The following is a 19,556-nucleotide window of genomic DNA, read 5'->3' as shown; positions in this document are numbered from 1 at the left end:
TGATCCCTGCTGCCAAACTGCGGGAGCCGGCTGTCAATCAACATGTCAGCTGGCCTGCTCAGTCTACAGAGTAGAGCGAATGAGATGCTGCCAACCTGTGTCCGCGATGTCAGCGGAAGCTGCTGAATCGCCGACAGGAGTGGTCTGTGACTCATCAGTGCCGGTGAAGAACGGCGCCGGACACAACAGGCAGGTGGGTAGCAAGTACCTGCCTGTTAGTGCTTGGGCACATTTTTTTTTTTTTTTTTTTTTTAAGTCCCGGATATATCCTTTAAAATGGGATGCAATTAGTGATCGGCGAATAGTAATTATTCAGGTTTGGATTAGTTGTAAGGAATACTAAAGGACTATTCCGGTACTCGTCACGAATAACAAACCTAATGCAAGTCATTGGGAAGCCAGAGTATTTTTCATGAAGATTTTCCAGAAAAATGCTCAAGTTCCCCATTGACTTGCATTAGATTTGTTATTTCTGATGAACATTGGAATAGGACTTTGGTTACAAATAATCCGAACACAAATAGTTACTATTATTCGCCCATCACTAGTTGTAATCAAAAAAGAAACCTACAAAAAAAAAAATAAATAAATCCTAAAAAGTCTAGAAATTGTCTTGAGGCCCAGCTCTAGGCATAGCACAGGGGAGCTTTATCCTAGAGTGTTCTTTCATATGTATGTGTATAATGGTCCTTTTACAGACTTTGGGAAACTGTATACAGTTTACACATTTGTATTATTTCGAATGAAAAAAAATAAAAAAAATAAAAATAAAACAAAAATGTTAGGACATTTCTTAGTTTAATGAGATTTTTAAAAACAAAACTATGGGTGTGTATACATGCCAAATCCATCAGTAATAGATCGGTCTGCATAGTGCTCGGCAGGACACGTCCCTTTTAAGCAGAATGATGCGCTGCTGTCAATGATGATTTTTGAGAAAGCTTAAAAAAAATATTTAATTCAACAAATGAGTTGGGGAGATTAGCGGCCAGTTTAGATAAGCCGATCATCAGAGTTATCGGCCAGTGTAAAGGCACCCAAAGCGTATATCATGTAATCCGACATAAGACTTTAGTATGATACATACCTATCTCCAAACCAGAGATATTTTCCATGTTCCTAAACTTAGTCCCCCGCACTGGAATTGCAGAGCAGACCATAAACATTGCTTCACAGCGCTTCGCTTCAGGGTAGTGTTACACAGGAACTTTGCTAGCAATTTTTCATGTAAGAAAACAGCATAATAAGTTGTTGCTGCCTGTGGTGACAGAGGGAAAAGGGAAATCTCCTGCACCGACACACAGCAGTGATTAAACCCAATCCACGAGCATACAGCGGGGCAGAGCCGGCCCTCCTCAGTGTGCCGGGGTGACGCTTTTTATCCTTCATCAAAACATTACAAAAAGACAAGTGATAAATATTTACAGGTCACAATCTCTACAGATGGTGATCACCAAATGCCATCCGGGGTCCCAACTTATCATAAAAGACACAAAGCTACATGCCGGAAGACTGCACGTCCAGACAAAGAAAAGTCTTAAGAAACCATAAACATAAGAGGACCAATAAATTATAAATACTAACAAGCACACGTGTGTACGAGTAACTAATCCCTGTCCAATTCAGGACGACTGCCACACATCTCAGAGAGAAAAACGCTTCAATAGTCAAAAAGGACCAACAGACGACTAAACCGCAAAGCCAATCAGATACTAACAATTCATCAGTGAGCAAGTAGACAAATCTAAGGAAGCCTGCCCATAATGTAAGGCATGATTAGAGACATCTGCAACCAGAATTTAATATAGGAGATAGATAGAGGGCTGGCTAGATAGAGGGCTGGCTAGATAGAGGGCTGGCTAGATAGAGGGCTGGCTAGATAGAGGGCTGGCTAGATAGAGGGCTGGCTAGATAGAGGGCTGGCTAGATAGAGGGCTGGCTAGATAGAGGGCTGGCTAGATAGAGGGCTGGCTAGATAGAGGGCTGGCTAGATAGAGGGCTAGCTAGATAGAGGGCTGGCTAGATAGAGGGCTAGCTAGAGGGATAGCATGAATAAATGACGTAAATGGTATAGATTAAAAACAAAGACATTGAGAATATTGTTATGGACATGGTTATGGACTGTTATGAAGAATTATATGAAGATATCCAAAAACAGGACTCAAAATGGCGTTCGAACTGTACTCGGATATGGGACCTTCTGGTCATAAGTGATTCATGCTGACTTAGCTTAATATAAAATGATGAAACACATCCATATACATCTCAGAATAAGCTCTTTTTGCCATTAACCCAATAGGAGAAGTGTCATGTATTCTTGACTCCTAGCCAACGGATTTCTTTAAATGTATCTGAACTTCCGTAATTAAGCCAGTCATATTTTCTACCCAGATCCGTACACAAGTTGTCTGTGTGGACAAATAGCATGAATGCCTGACTAATGACTCAGGATTTGGAATGCAGACGGGTTTAAGACATGGATGCATAATTTCCATTGCATCACCCTAAATTATGTCCCCCTTAACAATATGGCATCAGACTCTTAATGGGAAGGGATCTCAAAAGGCCCCAGAGCCAAGGTGTAGAAGGATTTACCCTACACATTCGTTGTTGATGAAACCACAGCAAGAAGCTTATACACCAGATTATAAATTCGCCGACACCTTGGCATTCTGGGACCGTTCAGATGGCATAGTTTCCGCTTTGTATCTATACATTTCCTATCATCCTGTATATATTATCTGGCTTTGCTGACTTCCCTAGATATTTCTAATTTAGACTCTTTTTTTACCATCATAATTGGCTTTGATATACGGTACATTTATACCCGGATACTTTGACTATTTAAGTGTTTCCTGTGTTTCTTTTATTTCTCTCCCAGTAGGTTCTGCACCTCCTCTGAGCCGTGGAGTCCTTGTGTCGGCCTTTTCTGTATTTTGTGTAATCCAGGATGCAGACTCCACCAGTGTTTTTAGCAGAACAACTGTAGCCAAAAATGAATAATCCTTTTCCAACATTTTTTCTCCCCCGTCAAGATTCAATTTTGCAAAGTGAATAATAATAAAAAATAATAATAATAATAATAATAATAATAATAATAATAATAATAATAATAATAATAATAATAATAATAATAAATAAAAAATAATAAATAGTTTATTACAGAAAAGCATAGTGTGTTCCTTTGCATTCACTTGTGTAATCTTTCAGCATGTAGACGCTGCGCAAATATCAATGACACAGTGAACTGCTATGATGGCTTTTGCCTTTATCCCGGAAGCATACCAAGCATGAACCACTTAAGGCTAAGTTCACATTTCCGTTGTTTTGCATCAGTCACATGCCTTGCTTGACGCATGTGACTGATGCGCTGTACAACGGATGACAAAGAACAGAATTTTCTTTGTCGGACTCAGTTGTGTGCGGGGGGCGGAGTTCGGGTGGGCGGAGCCGCGAGCGGGGCAGTGGCGCTGAGGACGTCAGTGCCACGGGGCCTGCAGGGCTGGGGACAGGCGAGTGTGTGTATGTGTGAGTACATGCTGAGTGCGGGAGGGGGTGGAGCCGAGCGGGGAAGTGTCGGGCTCCGTGCACAGCCAGGGTAAAATATCGGGTAAAAGCAAAGCACTTTTTGCTTGGTTACACGTAGCGCTGGCTACCTGCACCCGTAACCAGTGTAAATATCGGGTAATTAACCAAAGCGCATTGCTTGGTTACCCGATGTGCATCCTGGTTACATGTGCAGGGAGCCAGAGAGCGCATGCGCAGTAAAATCCTACGGATTACGCTGCTCAAAAAATGTTACAGGCTACATTGCTCTCGCCCGGCGGTCAGTTAAAAAACGACTGACCGCGACGCAGCGGATGCAACGCAGCATCATCAGTTGTAATCTGTCACTAATAGAAGTCTATGGGGAAAAACAGGATTCCTGCAAAATATTTTGCAGGATACCATAATTCCTCAAGGCGACGGATTGTGACTGATTCAAAACAACGGAAATGTGAACTTAGCCTTAGGGTCGACACTTCCTTTTTCAAGTTTTGCATTACACCTGCTCAGCCATTTACATGCTGTTGCACTTTAAGATTCATCCCATAAAATAAAAAACAAGAATAAAATATCCCCCCAAAAACAGACTATACATCAAACAGTGTTCAGATCTTCAGTAATGGAACCCGAAGCTGGGAAACTTTAGTGTCTGCACATAGGAGGATCTGGAGGCAAGATTTTAAGGACAGAAACCAATGTACTGAGCAAAGCAGTGATCCATAGAGCAGCCAGACACCATGAAGACAATAGCTCAAGTTCATTGATGTGGAAAAAACAGAATGTGATGGAAATAACGACAAGATAAAGAAAAAAAAATAAATAAAAAAAAGGTAGGGGGATCTACTACAGCGAATGACAGGGCATTAAACATTAAAACTTGCTGCATTGTTCTCAGATTTCAAAGAAAAAAACATCAGTAAAGTTCAATTAAAAAACACCCAAAATGAGCCAAATAAAGACATAAAAAAGGCAAATATACCAGCACATGCTGGTGATCCAAAAAAACCCCAAAAACATAACAAAAAACACTTTCTTGCTACGTTGTTTATAGTTTGATAAAGGTGTTTGATATTTTGATAGATTGGACATTTCTGAAAGCGGAAATACCAAATGTGTATTTATTTTAATGGTTTAATTTTTAAAGGGGGACAAAGGGGTGGGTTGGGGGGGGGGGTTTGATTTGATCTTGACTTTTTATACGATATTTAATAGTCTCCTGGGGTCATGAAGCTGCGATCGTCTGTGCAATGCAGTGCAGTATATGAACACTTCTCCATTTAGCAAAAATCATGATCTCCTATGAATGCAAGCTCGTAGCCAGCGTTCACAAAAGGATGGTGATCACAGGCACAGAGGTCATCAGCTGACCCCCAGCTGTCATGACAGGGACGCCGATGGACAGGATTAGTGACATACTTTGTCAGCACCTCTTAAATGTGTCAGATTCACGGCGGCATTTACCTGGTTAACAGCTGCAGCTATTAGAGATACTTGATTAAATCCAGAAAAGATGTGGGATCAGTGTGTGACCCCGCATCAAAGGCAGGAACATGGCCAATGAGGTACCCGTATTTCACCGGTCATGAAGAGGTTAAGAGGCCCATGGTGATAAACCAAAATTGCGCTAGAGTAAGATACTCTAAATTTACAAAAGACTTGTCTACAAGACACCAGTCTTAAGAAGCCATCCTCAAAAAATGATATATTTGCTTAAAATTAGGTTTTTGTATGTGTAAGAGATCATATTTAAAATTTATTTTTATTTATTTGGATAAATACAACCCCCTACACTCATCACTGACCAACGATGCCCGACAGCCTGAACACTGTTGTGTCATTCAGCAGAGCTGACTTCAGAGGTGACACATTTGACACTTTTTAATCCCTGGCTATATACAGTGTGTCCACCCATATCCTGTCCACCGCCATTAACTTGAGAACGGCAGCAGCTATAGGCATAGAAGTGGTGTCTAGGTATAGTAAAGTAGCCATGCGCTACACAATGAAACCACCAATAGCGCCACCTGGTGGAAAACAACGGCGTTAGCATTTTTATCTCAAAAACGGAACGAGATAGAGAAAAAAAGTGAATTACAAAGTTGTAGGGCATCATCAATTCAATACGAATCGACACCTTGCATACAGAAATGCTATGATTAGAACGTGTAAAACTCACAAGGCTGCGGACGTGAAGCGATACCTCATGGAGACCTTCCTACAAGTCATTGGGGATGGTGGCTGCATGGAGTGGTCTCCGCTCACCTGACCTGACCTCATTGGACTTCTTTCTGTAAGGTCACATCAAATAGCAGGTGTATGCGACCCCTCCACCAACATTGCAGGACTTACGACGACGTATCACAGATGCTTGTGCAAACGTGTCACCTACCATATTGCACAACGTGCAGCAAGATACAGTATGCTGTTCAGAGACCAGATGTGCACTGCAGCTGACGGTGGCCACTTTGCGCATCAAAGTTAAATGAGCGCCATATGCGTGACCAGCATTCAATATTTTGGGGGGGGGGGGGTCATGACTTTCATATCATAGCATTTCTGTATGCAAGGTGTCGATTCGTATTGATTATGCCCTACAATTTTTTAATTCACTTTTTTTCTCTATCTCGTTCCATTTTCGAGATAAAAATGCTAACTCCGTTGTTTTCCACCAGGTGGCGCTATAGGTGATTTCATTGCATAGCGCATGGCTACTTTACTATACCTAGACACCACTTCTAGGCCTATAGCTGCCGCCGTTCTCAAGTTAATGGCAGTGGACAGGATATGGGGTGGACACACTGTAGATCTCAGGCTTCATGTTTGAACTGATACATTTGCTGGATAGTAGTTACCTGTCCACACCAGGAGGTCTTACTTTAATGGAGCTTTAAGTGTCAGCTCTCCGTCTCACTTCCCCAGTTATTAAAACCATAAGATTTATCTCCTCACATGTAACATTTTATTAATTATAATTTCTCGATGAGTCATTTTCTGAAGATAGCTTCCCTTTAATTAAATTGGGGGCCACAAGTTTTATTTATGGCTACAGACAGAATCAGCACGGTTTGAGAAAGTCAAAACGTGTTTATTGGTCTGGCAGATTTCTTTTGTTTGTTTTTAATAATTGGGCCATTCTTTACTTTCTTGTTGCACCCAGTTCCTCTACTTCAGTGATCTCAGCCAGACTTGCAGTGATGTCAGATCCATCACTTAGGCTGCTTTCACACTTCCGGTTTTAGCAGAGCCGGCCAATCCGGCTCTAAAACCTATGCAACGGATGCGGCGACAAAGCCGCATCCTTTGCATAAGTTTTTTTACATGCGGCCCGTGCTGTTTTTGCCGCTTGCGGCAGGCTACTGAGCATGTGCAGTGGAAAAAAAAAATGCATGCGGCGGCCTGATGCGTTTTTTGCCGCATGCATTGCAAATCACGCCGCATCGGCCAGATGCGGTGCGATGTGTTTTCTTTTGACGGACAAAAAAAACGTGCCAGGCAACGTTCCATCCGGCCGCCACATCGGCTAAATCTGCCGCATGCGGCAAAAAAGGGACAGAATGCAAGCCCATGCGGCACAATAAGGCACTATATATGTATATGTATATATGTAAGTTTATGCAAAAAAAAAAACGCAACCGGCGGCAAAAGAAACCAAAAAACTGTTGCTGCGTTTTTTCTGCAACGCGCCGGATTGTGCCGCACAGGAAAAACCGGAGGTGTGAAAGCAGCCTTATATGATTGCTGAAGTCAATCACTGAGCTGAGTAGTGGCAGTTAAACGTACAGCACCTAACCGCTAAGGTCAGTGATTAGCTGCAGCAGTCATTTGGATAATAGACATAACGCCATTGCTACCAAGACCACCAGAGGCCAATGAAGTGGCAGCACTTGATATGTGGGAAACGTCTTAAAGAAAGGGTTATTTACTCATTTCCAGTGGTGAGGCCAATTTTACAAAAATCCTGGATGACCCCCTTCAACAATTCTGGTTGTTATCAGAAGCAGACAACAAGCTTCACATCACACCTATCAGCTTAGCTGCTCTCCTAGAATGCATGCTTCCAAAATCAGAATAATGGAGAACATCTTGTGCAAAAATAAACATTTCCCAGAATACAAGTCAACAGAGCAAACCCCGTACAGCAGTGAATTTGCAAAGAAATCTGGGAGATTTCAGATCTGAAGCCTGCTGAATTGTGAATTCAGCTCTGGACTATAGCAGTGGCTGCCAAATAAGAAGTAATGCAAACTATTTACAAAGTCACTCCACTTTGTCTTTGGTGGAATGCATTAGCCCCCCCTGGTCAAAGGTGAGAACATTGCAATATCAGTCACCCCCCCACCCACTTGTCCTGCAGAACAGGTTGTTTTATCACATCCTTTTACAGTCACCAAGAGACCCTGCTGGCCGTATGGAGAGATCTAACCTCTTTATGATGGGGTGATTTTTTATTTTTTTTTTGAGCTTTCAATATTGCCTCCTCTTTTTACAAGAGTTATTTACCATAAAAACTTACTAAAAAGAGGGGACAAATTCCAACTGGGGTAAACCGGCAAACATTAAATTCTGACTTTTTGGGAATTTTGCCTTTACAAGGATCCCTTTTGTAGTATATAAAAAAAAAACAAAAAAAAAAAACAAACCCACCTTGTAACTTGATTCCCCATAACAGTATAAATATGGTGATAACAAAAGCTGTACATTTTTCTCCATTAATATATACTGTATATGGCCGCCAACAATGTTAGACACATCAAGGAGAGCGCTATGCATCAGCCACTGTTGTCACCAGATAAGCGCTTTGGTGTTGTTACAGTGTGGGCAAGTGTGTCCAGTAACTGCAGAACTGCCCTGCACTTTGTGAATGGTACAGGGACAGCCCCTACTGCTTCAATAACATTATTAATCCAGTCATAGTGCCTCTGCATGAACAAAACAGGCCTAATTTCATCTTCATGGAGGATAAAGCTACAAGCTCATTGAGGTCTCATCATTAGGGAACGGCTGCTGGAGACTGCGGGACCTCAAATGAAGCGGCCTGCACTCTTCTCCAGACCTGAATCCCATTGAAAACCTATGGGATCAGCTGAGAGGTCGTGTAGCAGCTCAGAACTCTGTATCCCAGAACCTCAATGACCTGAAGGCCACCCTTCAAGAACAGTGGGATGCCATGGTTTAGCAGACAGTAAGCGACGCTCCAGCGATCCCACCAGCTCCCTGACCTGGCAGGGATCGCTGGAGCGTCGCTACATGGTCGCTGGTGAGCTGTCAAACAGGCAGATCTCCACAGCAATCAGAGATCAGCCACCAGCCACCCGTGTAACGACGCTGTGCTTCGTAACCATGGTACACATCGGGTTAGTAAGCAAAGCGCTTTGCTCATAGTTACCCGATGTGTACCTTGGCTACGTGTGCAGGGAGCCGGCTTCTAGAAGCTGCGGACGCTGGTAACCAAGGTAAATATCGGGTAACCAAGCAGAGCGCTTTGCTTGGTTACCCGATATTTATCTTGGTTACCAGCGTCCACAGAAGCCGGTTCCCTGCTCCCTGCACATTCAGATCGTTGCTCTCTCGCTGTCACACACAGCGATGTGTGCTTCACAGCGGGAGAGCAACGACCAAAAAATGGTCCAGGACATTCAGCAATGACTGGCGACCTCACAGCAGGGGCCAGGTCGTTGCTGGATGTCACACACAGAGACATCACTAGCAAGATCCCTGTTGAGTCACAAAAAACGTGACTGAGCAGCGATGTCGCTTAGTGAGACGTGGCCTTTACTCCCCTTGTGAACAGCAGGAGATGTCGTTGTCAGCTGTAATTGATGCTGAAGGCCACAAGACAAGTAATTGAGGCATTTACATTTTTTTTTTGGGGGGGGGGGGGTATATACCCACCACTGTCTGCTTTTGTTGCAATAAATTGTTTGAGATGAAGAAATCACCATTGCATGCTTCACCTTCAAAGCCGTACCTTCATGATAAAATATCACCGTAGAGTGAACTTTCTACGTTTTATATCACTTTCACCCAAGAGTCATGTAGTTCTAATTTCATTTTCGGAAACCAGAAGCTTATTCATGCTTCCGTTAATGGAGCATAGCAAGGTTTTGGGTTTTTTTTAACATTTGGTGCTGACATTTTTATTTACACGATTTTGGTACGGATGACATGACAATGTGATCCCCCCACCCCCCCGAGGAGAGGTGTTGCACCCCAAATAGCAACAGTTCTGGATGTTTCTTTTTTTTCTCCTCCCTCTTTATGGCATTTAAATTTATAGATTAATGTTATATATTTTTTATGGATCAGACTTTTTACATAACTTGGATATTTTTGTTGCCCCTCAACCTTAGAATAGGGAAAAGGCAGAAGAATTTATACTCCTCTTTACAATCCTTGGGGTTTAGGAGCTGCAAGCGATTGATCAATTGTACTACTTGGTAGGTTCTAGGATGAACTCTATGGGCTTCGCGCTACATTCAGCCTGAACCACTATGAAACTATATACTGCAATACATTGCCATTTCCTCCCTCTGCCTTGGCAATTCATCGTCTCCAAACAGGTCAGCGGGTTGGTGGGCACCGGATCAGTTCAGTTACCTGATCTTGCCACTTAAATGATGCTGTCAGAAATTATCAGCAGCATCCAAATAGTTAGATTGTAGCAAAGCAGAGGTAGCTCAGATTGAAACTGGTAAAGGCAAGTGTTGGCTGTAAATAACATCAGCAATCTGCCCTACATGAAGGGTACTCCTGTCCTGAGCCTGGTCCATGCCAGGAAATGTAGTATATAAACACATCACATATCTGGAAGTCCCTGCAGCACTGTATTAGCTTAGTAGCAGAACCTCACATCAGGCTGAAGATGCCAGCGCCTCGGTTGTCCAAGATTGGGATGAAAGTCTGTAGTCTCTCTATGGAGCTGCCGACATCTGAATCTTGAGAACGTGCAGTGCACTAGATTCTCCGGTATGGCTGCTACGAGAAGAGCGATCATGTGACCGCATATATGTAATTTGTGTTCAGATTCTGACTAGACATGCTCGGCCTCCCTCCGTCCTCATGTGCACTAGCATCGTTAGTCAGCAAGTGACTTCAAGCATGCAAACTGTACACCTGCGGTCACACGACCGCCCGCTCACACCAGCAATACCGGAGAATCCCGACAGTGTGGACCCCACACGCTGTCAGTAGTTAGCATGGACTGCTATGGTTTTGCATTCGCCACCTGTCGCTGTTCGCTGGCGATGGCAACGTTGTGATGAGGTCCACAAGATAGGGGCTGGTTACCGCTGATCTGCCCCTGTCGGGAAGTATTCAACTGTATTTGCGTCTGAAAAACGCAAGTAAAATTTGACTATAGGAAGAGGAGAACCAGAGTCTCCAGATTCTCCGCAGGCCGTATGTTGTGCAGGCCTGCGCTATACAAACAGCACATGCAGTCTTTCACCAGACACACATGCGGAGCTTGTCCTGCTTTCATATAAGAAGATAAGAAAGTGGTCTTTCGATGTGTTAAGGCCGCTTTACATGTTACAATAAATCTTACGATGTGTCGGCGGGGTCACGTCGTAAGTGACGCACATCCGGCATCGTAAGTATGATTGTAGCGTCTAAAACCTCTGTGCAATTTCGATTGAACGAAAATCCGTTCATCGCATGCACGTCGTTCATTTCTCAAAGATTGAACGTGCGGTTGTTCCCGAGGCAGCACACATCGCAGTGTGTAACACCCCGGGAACATTGAACGACAGCTTACCTCCGTCCGCGGCTCCCGCCGACCATGCGGAAGGAAGGAGGTGGGCGGGATGTTTACGTCCCGCTCATCTCCGCCCCTCTGCTTCTATTGGCCGGCTGCCGCGTGACGTCGATGTGACGCCGAACGTCCCTCCCACTCCAGGAAGTTGAGGTTCGCCGCCCACATCGAGGTCGTATGGACGGGTAAGTACGTGTGACGGGGGTTAATCATTTGTGCGGCACGTTCAACAAATTGAACATGCCACACATACGATGGGAGCGTTGCAAATCGTATAAGATATTGTATGCGAAATTGCAACATGTAAAGCAGGCTTTAGGCTTTAAGCCGATGCTGCGATGTCGCACGCGATAGTCCCCGCCCCCGTCGCAGGTACGATATCGTGTGATAGCTGGCGTAGCGAAAATCATCACTACGCCAGCTTCACATGCACTCACCTGCCCTGCGACCGTCGCTCTGGCCGGCGACCCGCCTCCTTCCTAAGGGGGCGGGTTGAGCGGCGTCATAGCGACGTCACACGGCAGGCGGCCAATAGCGGCGGAGGGGCGGAGATGAGCAGGATGTACACATCCCACCCACCTCCGTCCTTCCGCATAGCCGCCGGCGGCAGGTAAGGAGATGTTCCTTGCTCCTACGGCTTCGTACACAGCGATGGGTGCTGACGCAGGAACGAGGAACAACATCGTACCTGTCGCGGCACCGGCATTATGGAAATGTCGGTGAATGCAACGATGATACGATAACGACGTTTTTGCGCTCGTTCATCGTATCATCTAGCATTTACACAGTACGATGTCGAAAGTGATGCCAGATGTGCGTCACTTTCGATTTGACCCCACCGACATAGCACGTGCGATGTCGCAACGTGCAAATCGTCCTTAGACTTATCGATCTAGATAGTATTTACAAAAACATGGCTGAATCTTCAGCGCAGTTTTGGGAGCTCCACTTCTTACTAAACCTCAAAGCAAGAAGATCAGCACGTGACCAGTGCTGTATGAAAGAGCATGGCCGACTGGCTAATTTCAATAGCCAGCCAGCCCCCTCCACATACAGCACTGATGACATCCCGATGTAGGAAACACTCCCCTAAGTGGCGCACAAGGAGTGGCGCTAGAAACACTACTAGGATAACAGAAGATCTGGCGAATGCAGAAAGAAATATATCGTATTCATATTTCTAACTTTTTTTCCATGGACATTCCTTTTTATTAATTTTCAATTGAATATAGTGCAGCAGTGAACAAGCAGATGAGATATACAGTATATAATTATATAACATATCTCATATATATTACAGATTTCATGTAGTGACTTACCTGTCCATGATTAATGAAGCCATGTTTGTTAGCTATCCGGTCAGCCACTGCAGGACCCCCTGGCACATGGACGGCCCACGTGTTTGTATAGATTTTATGTCCAGTCAAGTCTTTTAATTGTAATGACAGGGAAGTCCAGAATAAAAAGAAAGCCGTAAACCTCAGATCCATGACAAATCTTTGTGCTCCCGAAAAAATGCAAAGCAGTATTCAATTGAAGCCAGATCAGATTCCCAGTTCTACACAATCTGCTTTCCTTGTGCAGGAACTTCGTTGAGTCCTGGGGATCATGAGGTCCAAAATCAAAATATCAAATGCTAAGTAAACGCAAAATAATATAAATAAAATAAGGAAATCCTCTTTATGCCACGGAAGACGCTCCAGCCCGGAACTTATGACCAAAGTGGGTTCTAGAAGCAGAAAGGAAAAAAAAACAAAGTAAATATTTTGTCAAAACGCTGTGATAAATAATGGAAGAAGAATCCTCCACACAAATAAATTATATATTATTAACCATATACATAGAAATCTAAAGCAATTTGTTTTGCTGCAAAGACTCGAGCAGCTCCAGATCCTCAAAATATTAAAAAATAAACAGATGAGAACATTAACATGTAGCAGGCAGAGCGCGCTGATGACGCTGCCAATAATTTGTCTGGCAGCCGCCGTGTTTTGGAAGAACTGGACACTTTGCAGCCCTATTTTAATAGAACAAAAAAAAAATAAAAAATTCTGTAGAATTTATGAAAACTCACAGGACTGAAGCAGACTTTCCTATAGATAGAAATTGAGCTCCACATGTGCAGTTGCTTATCGTAAGCCTGTAATAGACTCTCTGCGGTATTTCTCTGTCAGTAGAGCTTTGTGCAGATAAAATGTAACTTATCAGCCGTGAACATTAAAAAGGACAATAGAAAAAAAAAAAAATAATATAAAAAAAATCTGCTCCTCACAGCGGTAAGCGAACTTCCAATTAAAATTGGCTACAGAGCTTGTCCACTTACTCCTGTGATATTATATAGTAAATTACCTAATGTAATAGCCTGGTCAGAAACTGCTTTAGACGATTATTTGGTTAAAACAGAAGCAGAATGTTCAGCGCTCCCCCAAGTTTCAAAGCGGTTTCAGACTTTTTTTTAGAAGAAGTCTCTTGATGTGATGTCATCACTGCGGCCAGAACACAAAGACCAGCGCAGCCGCAGTCCGAACACGGGAGACCAGCGCAGCCGCAGTCCGAACACGGGAGACCAGCGCAGCCGCAGTCCGAACACGGGAGACCAGCGCAGTCCGAACACGGGAGACCAGCGCAGTCCGAACACGGGAGACCAGCGCAGTCCGAACACGGGAGACCAGCGCAGTCCGAACACGGGAGACCAGCGCAGTCCGAACACGGGAGACCAGCACAGTCCGAACACGGGAGACCAGCACAGTCCGAACACGGGAGACCAGCACAGTCCGAACACGGGAGACCAGCACAGTCCGAACACGGGAGACCAGCACAGTCCGAACACGGGAGACCAGCACAGTCCGAACACGGGAGACCAGCACAGTCCGAACACGGGAGACCAGCACAGTCCGAACACGGGAGACCAGCACAGTCCGAACACGGGAGACCAGCACAGTCCGAACACGGGAGACCAGCACAGTCCGAACACGGGAGACCAGCACAGTCCGAACACGGGAGACCAGCACAGTCCGAACACGGGAGACCAGCACAGTCCGAACACGGGAGACCAGCACAGTCCGAACACGGGAGACCAGCACAGTCAGAACACGGGAGACCAGCACAGTCAGAACACGGGAGACCAGCACAGTCAGAACACGGGAGACCAGCACAGTCAGAACACGGGAGACCAGCACAGTCAGAAAGAACACGGGAGACCAGCGCAGCCGCAGTCAGGGCAGGCACCATCTGCCTGTGTCATTTAACATTACAGGAATCTATTGGTAGGGGGGCACATTTTCAACAGTGAAAAACCCCTTTAATAAAAGTAGGACTTAAATGGAGCCTTTTCTAGTCACAGCATAACCTCCTTTTAGGTACAAATGAGTACACGCACAAAACCACCATCCTTATTCAATTTATTATGTTTGCTTATATAGCACCAACATATTTGGCTGCACGTTACAGACCTTATGAGGACGAAATCTAGATCCCCTATCAGAACATCTTGATATTATGGAAGGAAACTAGAGTACCCAGTGGAAACCACACAGCCATAGAGAGCACATACAAACTCAAAGCAGACGCGGTCTATGGGGGTGGTGCGGTGGTATGGAATTTGAACACACGATCGCAGTGATGCATAGCAGCAGTATCTTTAGGGACAGATATAATACTTTAAGAGAAGGGAGAAACCCCGATCAACAATAATTATTTCTCACTCTATCCAAGGGCGAGAAGGTTTTATTTTTTTCAGCAGCAGTTCACAGCAACCATTGGATGGTCATTCACAGAAAGAACAATAAATTTACCCATTAGCACAGGGTAGGGGACCTCCGTTCCGCAGGCCACATACGGTGACCTTACTACGGCACCCGGGCAGATTTCTGGGGACCGCAGTGCTCTGGCCACCAGCTGCCCCTTTCAATGACTATGTGCGCCGAGAGGATCTGCGCATAGTATTCACTACTGAACGCAGCATGCGCATTCCATTAGGTCCTCACACTGGCGGTGCACATGACATTTTAGTCCGAGCAGTGAGAAATCCTGTTGCTTAAACATGCATAGCAAATAAACAACAGATTGGACCTTAACAAAACTGGAATCCATGACTTCTATGTTTTAACCTTTGCAACATGATTTGTTCAGCTTACATTGACAGGCTACCTACAATGTCTACAGACAGTGAGGTGCTAATCACAGCAGGGGGTGTGTTAGACTACCTGGCTCAAGGCAAAGTAGTTGGAGCTATGATCTCCTGAAGCTAAAACAAACAGAGGTAAACACAGCACAGAATTTGATAAGAGAGGCATAGCTTAAAAAGGTACTGTCACACTAAGCAACATCGCTAGCAACATCGCTGCTGATGCACAACTTGCTAGCGATGTTGCTGTGTGTGACATCCAGCAACAACCTGGCCCCTGCTGTGAGGTCGTTGGTTGTTGCTGAATGTCCTGGGCCATTTCTTAGTTGTTGCTCTCCCGCTGTGAAGAACACATCGCTGTGTGTGACAGCGACAGAGCAACAACTAAAATGTGCAGGCAGCAGGAGCCGGCTTCTGCGGACACTGGTAACCACGGTAAACAGTGGGTAACCAAGAAGCCCTTACCTTGGTTACCCGATATTTACCTTCGTTACCAGCGTCCGCCGCTCTCAGCTGTCACTGCCGGCTCCCTGCTCCCTGCACACGTAGCCGGAGTACACATCGGGTAATTAACCCGATGTGTACTGTGGCTAGGAGTGCAGGGAGCCAGCGCTAAGCGGTGTGCGCTGGTAACCAAGGTAAATATCGGGTTGGTTACCCGATATTTACCTTAGTTACCAAGCGCAACATGCTTCCACGTGTAGCGACGCTCCAGCGATCCCTGCCAGGTCAGGTTGCTGGTGGGATCGCTGGAGCGTCGCTTAGTGTGACATCTCACCAGCGACCTCCTAGCAACTTACCAGCGATCCCTATCAGGTTGTATCGTTGTTGGGATCGCTGGTAAGTTGTTTAGTGTGACTGGGCCTTAAATCTGTGTTTAACCCCTGCAGCATTCTTTCTTCAGATTACATAGCAAAAAACTGTTGACAGATTCCATTGAAGCTGGGATCCCCTTCAATTCCTGTCCTTCATGGGTTTATTAAACACTTTCCAAAACATGAAACTCAAAACGCGAATATATGACTGCTGCATTCCAAAGTGTTTGGAGATATTTGATGGATTACTAGCCTCTGGATTATTGAAATCACGGACACTCATTCATTTGCAGTCTTCTGCAGTTTTTGTGTTGTGCACCTTATATTGCCATTACTACACATTTTTGAAGCATCTATAAAATACACTACAGAAAAACTTCCACAATTTATAGCTTTTAAATTCATTTAAAACTATCTATTAAGCACAGGTTTATGAAAACTACTTTTCTGAATAGCAACTTTACATGCTGCTCATTTGGAACTCCACATTTAGGGAAACCTCTGTGCAAAGACAAAGTATCACTTTTTCACTACCAGGCTTGGAAAAAGTAGAATTGATAATGTGGGAGCTTTCCTTATGGAAACCTCTCCAATCCATACTCTGCTTATAGAATTGGTAGATGATTCATTACAATATTCTTAAATCTGAGAAAATTACCTGCTGCAAGTAGGTAGAAAAATCGCTTTATTAAAATCCAACTTGCATATCCACATTTCCCCAATCTGCCACATACACTACTCCTAAAAAGTTAGGAATATTGGACTTTCTAGTGAAATTTCAGAATGGTCCTATAATGATCTCTAACCTTTTATAATGACCTTCTGTAAACTTCTGAAAGCTCATGTCCCCGACTGTACAATGTTTCAGTACTTTTTGCACAACTTGCTGTTTTCTAACAAGGAGCTTAATGGCAAAATTTACAACAGTGTTTGATCCATGAAACACCAAATTAATTTCAGAGCTCTAATTGGTATTTAAACAGTCCTCATCATCATATCGTTCACAATTCGACATCATGAGAACAAGACGACACCTAACAATCAACAGTACCTCGCCATTGCGAGACTTCAAGCAGGATGTTCTGAGAGAAAAGTGGCCACTGGAGCTTAGAGTGTCATCAGCAGGTTGCAACAGAGATACAGAGAGACTAGAAGAGTTACAGAAAGTCATAGAAGTGGATGTTCTCTGGCCACATCCCATGCTGATGACTGCTTCATTGTGAACAGTACCCTGCTAGTCCACCTGGAAGGGTACCTTGCATAGGCCAGAGTATTTACGCTGGAGGAAGGACCAGTGGGCCTCAGTGCTATTCACTGATGAAAGTTGATTCACGCTGGGCAGAAATGATTGCAACTAAGTTGTAAACGTCAAGGAGAGCGCTATGCATCAGCCACTGTTGTCACCAGACGAGCCTTTGATGGTGGTGGTGTTACAGCATGGGCAGGCGTGTCTAGTCAATACGGAACTTTATTAACGGTATAATGATAAGCTTGCACTATGTGAATAACTACATTAAAAAAAGTCATTGTGCCTCTTCAAGAACAACACAGGCCTAATCTCATCTACATGGAGGAAAATGCTCCAGCTCATGGTGTTTACATCATTAGGGAATGGCTGATGGAGACTGCGGTTCCTCAAATGGAGCAGGCTGCACTTTCTCCAAACCTGAATCCCATAGAAAACCTATGGGATCAGCTGAGCCACCATGTAGAAGGTCTTAACTCTGTACCTGAGAACCTTAATGACCGGAGGGTTGCCCTTCAAAAAGAACGGGATGCCATGCCTCAACAGACAGTAGCTCCACTTGTGAACAGCAGTAGAAGTCTTTGTCAATCTGTAATTGATGCTCAAGGCCACATGACAAATTATGGAAACACTGACATTGGGGGGGGGTGGGTTATACCCACAAGTGTTGTTGGCTTTTGTTGTAATAAATTCTTGGAGATGAGCAAATCATCATTGCATGCTACTACTTAAAAGCCGTACTTCCATGATAAAATATCACTGTAGAGTGAACTTTTTATGCTTTACATAAATTTCACCCAAAAGCAAAATATCCCTCACTTTTTGAGAGTAGTGTATGATAAGTTACCGTATGTTATTTGAACAGTTCAGTTTAGCCTGTGTCAATTCACCTACTTGTCAACCTGTAACAAGATGTCTAGGGAACCATGATCTTGCCTGCAAGACTGAATGAAGCAGCAATACGTTTTCTAAAAGTTATGCTTGAATGAATTAGTATTACTGCCTTCCTACACCTGAAGCAAAAAGGCCCAATATGTAATCATTTTTATATTGCAATTAAATGTGAAAAAACACAAAATTATATATGTATTCTTGTTCATATACCGTACTGGATAAGGTGTGGTGCATCCGCCACACCAGACGCCCATATAAAATTACTATGTCGTCTATGTAGCAACTGTACCACACCAGATATGAGACAAATGCATTACCTTCAGAAAAGCATTATTTTTTCTTCCCACCAAGATGGGGAGAATAACCCCTCATTGACGCACTATTTAACGGAACAGAGAGTGATCGCCCCTAAATATAAGAAAAAATTACGCTTTGTTAAATATTGCAAAACTAAAAATTTAAATCCTGATTAGGTGTCTAAAGCCTGCTTTACACATTACGATTAAGCATACGATATCGTATGCGATCGTAACCGCCCCCATCGTATGTGCGGCACGTTCAATTTGTTGAACGTGTTGTACAAACGAGTAAACCCCCGTCACACGTACTTACCTTCCATACGACCTCGATGTGGGCGGCGAACGTCCACTTCCTGGAGTGGGAGGGATGTTCAGCGTCACATCAACGTCACGCTGTAGCCGGCCAATAGAAGCGAAGGGGCGGAGATGAGCGGGACATAAACATCCCACCCACCTCCTTCATTCCGCATTGCCGGCGGGAGCCGCGGGACGCTGGTAAGATCTGTTCATCGTTCCCGGGTTGTGACACACACTGCGATGTGTGCTACCTCGGGAGCATTGAACAACCTCACGTTCAATTTTTAGCAATTGAACGACGTGCATGCGATGAACGTTTTAATGTTCAATCGCAATCGCACGTAGCTGTCAAACGCTACAATATAAAACTTACGATGCCGGATGTGCGTCACTTACGACGTGACCCCGCCGACACATGGTAAGCAAACATCAGCAATGCCAAAGATCGTGTGAGACACAAGCGTATAAGGATCCTATAAGACAAATGATCCAAGAATAACTCATCCCACATGATCGTGCCCAATATTTGAAGAACACAATGTGTATTTTTAAGATAACCAGGGCTCCTTCTCTCAGTAGG

General features: G+C 44.3%; 1 protein-coding gene across 1 annotated transcript in view; it reads right to left on the bottom strand.

Annotated features, from left to right (window-relative positions):
* The window catches only part of FURIN (furin, paired basic amino acid cleaving enzyme), a 267,831-nt gene that overhangs the window by 214,562 nt on the left and 33,713 nt on the right, over positions 1-19,556 (bottom strand). Inside the window, exon 2 of the mRNA XM_075345887.1 lies at positions 12,619-13,028. Within this exon, the coding sequence (XP_075202002.1) occupies positions 12,619-12,789 (171 nt within the window). The 5' untranslated portion in view covers positions 12,790-13,028. The remainder of the gene's footprint in view (positions 1-12,618; positions 13,029-19,556) is intronic.

The sequence above is a fragment of the Anomaloglossus baeobatrachus genome, chromosome 4, assembly GCF_048569485.1.
Source record: "Anomaloglossus baeobatrachus isolate aAnoBae1 chromosome 4, aAnoBae1.hap1, whole genome shotgun sequence".
In the NCBI taxonomy this organism is placed as follows: Eukaryota; Metazoa; Chordata; class Amphibia; order Anura; family Aromobatidae; genus Anomaloglossus; species Anomaloglossus baeobatrachus.
The sequence above is the reverse complement of the archived record's forward strand: the minus strand, read 5'-3'. Positions and strand labels throughout refer to the sequence as shown.